This window comes from Solea solea, chromosome 19 (genome assembly GCF_958295425.1).
Source record: "Solea solea chromosome 19, fSolSol10.1, whole genome shotgun sequence".
In the NCBI taxonomy this organism is placed as follows: domain Eukaryota; kingdom Metazoa; phylum Chordata; class Actinopteri; order Pleuronectiformes; family Soleidae; genus Solea; species Solea solea.
In genome coordinates, this window is record NC_081152.1 from 3,289,463 (window position 1) to 3,295,024 (window position 5,562).

The window sequence follows — 5,562 nt, forward strand, 5'->3', positions numbered from 1 at the left end:
AAAAAATTATAACGGATGTCCAGGTAAACTGGCCGCCAATACTTCAAAATGAAGCATCTCACAATACAACATTTTACCAGAAATGGACTTGAAATTGAAAGAGAATATGAAACTAAATTCTTGCAATAGATAGATAGATAGATTTGAATCCACAGACAGGGCCAGCCAAAGCCTTTATAGGGCCCTAAGCTCAATTTGATTTGGGGGGGCTACCTAAGAGTAGCCGGTGTCTTCCTTAACCCATTTTCAATTTCTAACCTCTCAATACCCTCAGGTGCTTCTTGTGAGTATGGAAACGGAAGTCCTGACCTGCAGCATTGCATCGTAAACTTTCCCCTCATCCTACTCCAGAGAACACTTACACATCGCAGTAAAAGCAGAATAACATAAACAAGATATTTAAGTTAATTAGCGTTGGAGTCTTAAACTTAACTTACTACAATCCTGACCATAACTTTGTCAAATAAACTAAATGTGTTAGTGTGTTTTAAAATACAGTAAGGCTTTACATATGCACACTGTAAGCATGAAAGTGCAGTTACCATTGTAAGTTACATTTCCCTTAAGATTACCCTTAACTGCTGAAGAGGAAGCTGTGAATCTGGATGCAAACTTCAACAACGGTACCTGATATGAAGTGATCACTAGACAAGAGTCCTTCACCTGTAGGTTCCCATCACGCAGTCTTCTACGCTCAATGTGAATGTGCTCTATAGCAGTGATCCACCGCTGCTGTCCTTAACATCTTTGGTGATCCAGTAAATGTTCTCCTGTTAGAGCAGGGCTGTCAAACTCATGTAAATCAGGGGCCACATACAGAGCAGTCTGATCTCAAGTGGCCCGGACGATCAAAATAATAGCAATAATAACCTATAAACAACATTAACTCCAATGTTTTCCCTTTGTTTTATATTTAATTAATATTTTCACAAATATTATGAAAAACCTGAAAGAGTTTACCGTTTACACATGTGCATTGCAACTTCCAGATCACAGTGGATCTACAAAGGAACAAAGCATTTAGTCACATGTATCTGGAACTACAAATTCTACTATTTCACATATGATTAGAGCATCTATGTACTATTTCCTGAAACTAAAGTGGGAGCTTATACACATGCGACAACAGGGGAATGAGGAACAAATGAGGAATAACTGTATGTATAACTACATAATTGTAGACTTCAGTGTAGTGTTAACTTTCCTTTTTACAACAGCAGTTTACAAGTTTACAAGTTTACAAATTCATCTTGCGGGACCGGATTGGACCTTCTGGGGAGCCGGTTCTGGCCCGCGGGCCGTAAGTTTGACCTTGGCTATCCACAACATCTATCCACCATCTTCACTTTATATGAAAACAGCCAGTGAAGAGACAAGTTGCCTGACGAAGCAGAGGGCCAACAGTCCTTCATGGTTCAGTGTCTATTATCAACTTCACCAATACATGCTGTTAGATTATGCTCACTGCAGTTCAATTTTAAATGTATATTAAGTTGGAATGAATGAATATTTACAGCAACTTACTGAAGTCAAACATACCAATGAATTGTGTCCATTATTACGCTACCTGCTTCTGCCTACAGAGGGCAGTATAGTTCTATTTGCAGTGCTTTCAACAGTTCAGTGGAGAAACTGTATTTTCAGGTTTACTGAAATTATTTTTCATTTGACAAAAAAAAGGAGATACTATTATTTTTCTTAAGGTATAATCACCTGATTGTGTGAATTGTTGTTTTCATTAACCCAGAATGAGCCTTTTGTATTTATATCGGAACTCAGAATTTCTGAAGTCACATTGTGCTTCTTCAACAGGAACTCAGGTTTCCAACTCCAGACTTGAAGCAACCTTACATACTGAGTTATTCCAAGATTTCTGCCCCTTATCAACACTGCTACTTTTACTGTTAATAGCACTTCTATCAGATTAGTTTAATTATAAATCAGTCGTACACATAGTACTGTTTCATTTTTAACAGTAGACATGTTGCTACACTGTTTGTGTGCCAAAAATACCATCAAGTGTTGTTATGGACATCAAAATATTGTGTCTATCACAAATTCTAACAAGCCTCTGTCGGCCTCTGTTGCTGTACTTCACTCCCACTACATGACACAAATGCACAGTTCAAATTAAGATTCCAATTTGTCAAGATGATGATCAGACTTCAGTTTTCAGTAATCACTTCAAACTGGACAGCACATGAACATTCAAGTCAGAGTATCTTCAGGAGCCGTACATGCAGACAACTGAACTTTCTTGAGTCTGTTGATGACCTTGAAGCCCAGTTCTAAGCTTCTTATATTACCTTACGTTTACAAAACAAGGAATACATTTTAGCCATGAATTTGAGTCATGTTTGAGCTCTCATCACAGAAAGAAAATACTACTTGTTAGTTTCAAAGAAATGGAAACATCTTCTTTTCCACTGCTCCCATTAGCTGTGGTGTACCTCAAGGCTCCATCCTCGGGCCCATTTCATTCACATAAAACATTATCTCCTGACACATGATTTATAGCCAATTGCATTTTATTTCTTTTATTAGATTAAATCTATGAAAACACATGAAATGACCAGTTCAATAAATTTTTTTAAAACTTTTATTTCAACAATATGATCCCACAGTGACATATGAACAAAACAGAAATTTAAACACGCCATAGATTAAAATTTAAATATATGCAAACTTTATATCAGTTAACAAGTAGAAACATTCACATAAATCTCAATATTGCACACTACCCTGTTTGATTCATTATTAAGATTTAATCAGTGTTTGTGCCATACTTCTGTCAATCATATTAGGTTAAGGTCAGAAAACAAATACTCTTATTTTGTACAACAAAATATCACAGGATGGACAGCAGCAGCAGCTTGTCTGGGTTGTATTCACTGTGTTAGTAATACTGGGGATATGTCGTGTAGGAGCCCATGAGTTGAGAGGTGGCAGACGGCAGCATGACACCTGGGAGGCTGCTGTACTGGTAGGAGTCCAGGGGTAGTGAGGGGACACTGGGCAGACGGGAGCTGTACTGCAGGCTGTGTGGATGGACGTATGATGCAGCCGATGTCTCCGGCACTGCTGTTGCTGCCACTGCCACTGCAGCTGAGTGGTATCTGGAGTAGGGTCCTGCCCTGTATGCCTGCAGCTCAGGATAATGCATGAACTGAGAGGCAATGTTTGCCTGGCAGGCGTGAGCCAGGGCGTCCTGCATGGTTCTCTTCAGCTTCATTCGTCTGTTCTGGAACCAGTGTCGGATCTGAGACAGAAGAAAGAGGAAAATCTCATTAGGGAAACATCTTCACAAATGTGTTGAACATTGCTATAACTAAATCTCCGTCATGAATGCTGTATATTAAAGTTCAAAACAACAACAAAGATATTTAAGTGACATCGTCTTTAAGCTTAGCATTCCCCTGCCTCCTCCCTACACTGGCTCATGACCATGTTTGGTGATGGAACAGAACGTTTATGGTGCTTTTCCATTATACAGTTCTAGTACTACTTAACTCTACTCGGTCTACTGGTACCTTGTGCTTAGATTTTACCAACAGTCTTATATGAGTGACACACTGAGGATCCTCACCTGTTTGTCAGACAGGTTAAGCTTCTTACAAAGCTCAGCCTTGTCTTGTGTCCCCAGGTAGGCGTTCCTCTTGAAGGCCCTCTCCAGGCTGCTGATCTGCTCCGCCGTGAAAGCCGTGCGAGGCCTCCGGCCCGACGGCGGGGACTGCGGCGGGGTGGAGGTGCTGTCATGGAGGGCCGAGGGCGAGAGGGAGCGACCCCCCTCGCTCTCATACCCGGAGGTCTCTTCCTCTGTACCGCTGCTGAAGCTAGCCTCCGTCACTGGGGGGAAAAAAGAAGATTTTTGCGTTAATTTAACTCCATCCAACATCCAGAGTGTGTGTGTGTGCTATTTTTTTTTATTAAATTAGACCCCCAACAATAGCTTTCACTCTCATGAACTTAGGGCATGAGGAGCCTGGAGCAGTTCATGACTTCAGGGAGTATTTCACTCACAACTGGGAATTACAACTGTAGCCTACAACAGGAACTCACTATTATTTAAATTTCACCTTTTGTGCTTAATTAGAAATGGAATGCCACTCCCATAATTACGCTTCTTAAGTATTTTAAGTACAAGGGACACAAGTGATAAGGTGAGATGGAGGCAGGCGGTCCACTGTGTCGACCCCTAAAGTATTTTATTTACTTACTCTTAACAAAAATGCTGTATACACGAGTTGTTTCATTAGATTTCATGGCTTCATCATCTTGGAATAAAATGAACTTAAAACCAAATAATTAAATGCATATCAACACACTTTAAAGGTCCAGTGTGTAAACTTTGGGTGGAATTGTTTTCATTTAGCAGAAGTTGACGATTGCATTCGTTGTTGCTTTTATATGTATTTAAGGAGCCAGGTCAGCTCTGCAGAGGTAGGCAGCCATTATGAACCACCATGCTTTTACACGTCTTTTGAGTTTTGATGCTAATTGAATGCTACGTGGTTTCTCCGACACACTTGAGAGAGAAGGGCGAGGTGAAGGATATTCAACTGCAACTTCACCAGTAAATGTTTTACACACAGTGCCTTTAATGCTGCATCTGATTCTATCAAATTCCACTGGAAACAAAAATGCCATAGGATATCAAATCATTTAAATACAAGTGATGTGAAAGTGAACTGTATGTTCCTGTATATACAGAAAGAAGTAAATAATGAAACCACTGCTAAGAAATATCTTTTACCAAGCCATATTTTCTGCTGAGGATGAAAATAAGGACACATTAATATAAGAGACAGACCTTTTTACACCAGAGGACTGAACTTACCTTGATTATTGTGAGTGGTTTGGTGCTGTGCTGTGTAATCATCCAGGCCTTGCCTCCTGCTTTGCTCGGCTACATTTTCAGTCTTCTGTCTGCAGTAAAAACCTGGCAGACTCTCGGCGTGTGTCCCACAGGCTGTGGGCCCAGAGTCCGAGGCGATCGGGGTCCCTGCCGGCTGGCTGCTCTGGGCCATCCACTCGATGGAGAAGTGTCCTCTCATGACTGAGATGTTTGTTACTTTAAAGAAAGTTTAAGAAGAAGAGTGTGTGTATATCCTTCGATTTGGAGGGCAAAACAAGAGTAGAAAGTCTGTCCAAAGAGCAAGTGAAGGTTCAGCTGAAAAGTCCTGGTGGAGGGAGGTTGGTATCTGGCCCAAGAAGAGGCAGCCTGTCTGTATTTATAGGGTTCATCCCACCTCATCCCAAACTCTCTCAGCCCCAAAGATCAAAGCCTGCATCCTGGCTTCCCTCCCGCCCTCCCCTCCTTTAGTTTTCACAACTGGAGTAATTAAGACGTCTCATTCAGTCTCAATGAGGCTGTTACAACATGGCTCCAGTAAGTCTGGGAACAGCCCCCCCACCACCACCACCACCACCACCTCCACCACCCCCCACCCATCAAACACATACACACACACACATACTTTCCTGTCTCCAAAAAAATAGATAATAGACACACCTCAGCCCCAAACTGTCTGCATCTTCTCCAATACTCACTCCACTACTGAG

At 41.3% G+C, this 5,562-nt stretch overlaps 1 protein-coding gene across 1 annotated transcript; it reads right to left on the bottom strand.

Moving 5' to 3' along the window:
* Positions 1-2,786: 2,786 nt before the first annotated feature.
* On the bottom strand, positions 2,787-5,214 carry ved (ventrally expressed dharma/bozozok antagonist). The gene is made up of 3 exons (XM_058618016.1): positions 4,838-5,214; positions 3,587-3,846; positions 2,787-3,259 (listed from the first exon to the last, which is right to left on the bottom strand). The coding sequence occupies exons 1-3, from the start codon at positions 5,052-5,054 to the stop codon at positions 2,897-2,899; spliced, it is 840 nt and encodes a 279-aa protein (XP_058473999.1). The 5' UTR covers positions 5,055-5,214; the 3' UTR covers positions 2,787-2,896.
* Between the last annotated feature and the right edge of the window lie 348 nt (positions 5,215-5,562).

Excerpts from the sequence above, each read along its gene's own strand:
- ved (XM_058618016.1), bottom strand. The coding sequence starts at position 5,054 with ATGAGAGGACACTTCTCCATCGAGTGGATGGCCCAGAGCAGCCAGCCG. Across the intron at positions 3,847-4,837 it reads AACCACTCACAATAATCAAG|TGACGGAGGCTAGCTTCAGC; the intron begins GTAAGTTCAGTC and ends TTTTCCCCCCAG. Across the intron at positions 3,260-3,586 it reads TTAACCTGTCTGACAAACAG|ATCCGACACTGGTTCCAGAA; the intron begins GTGAGGATCCTC and ends CTTCTGTCTCAG.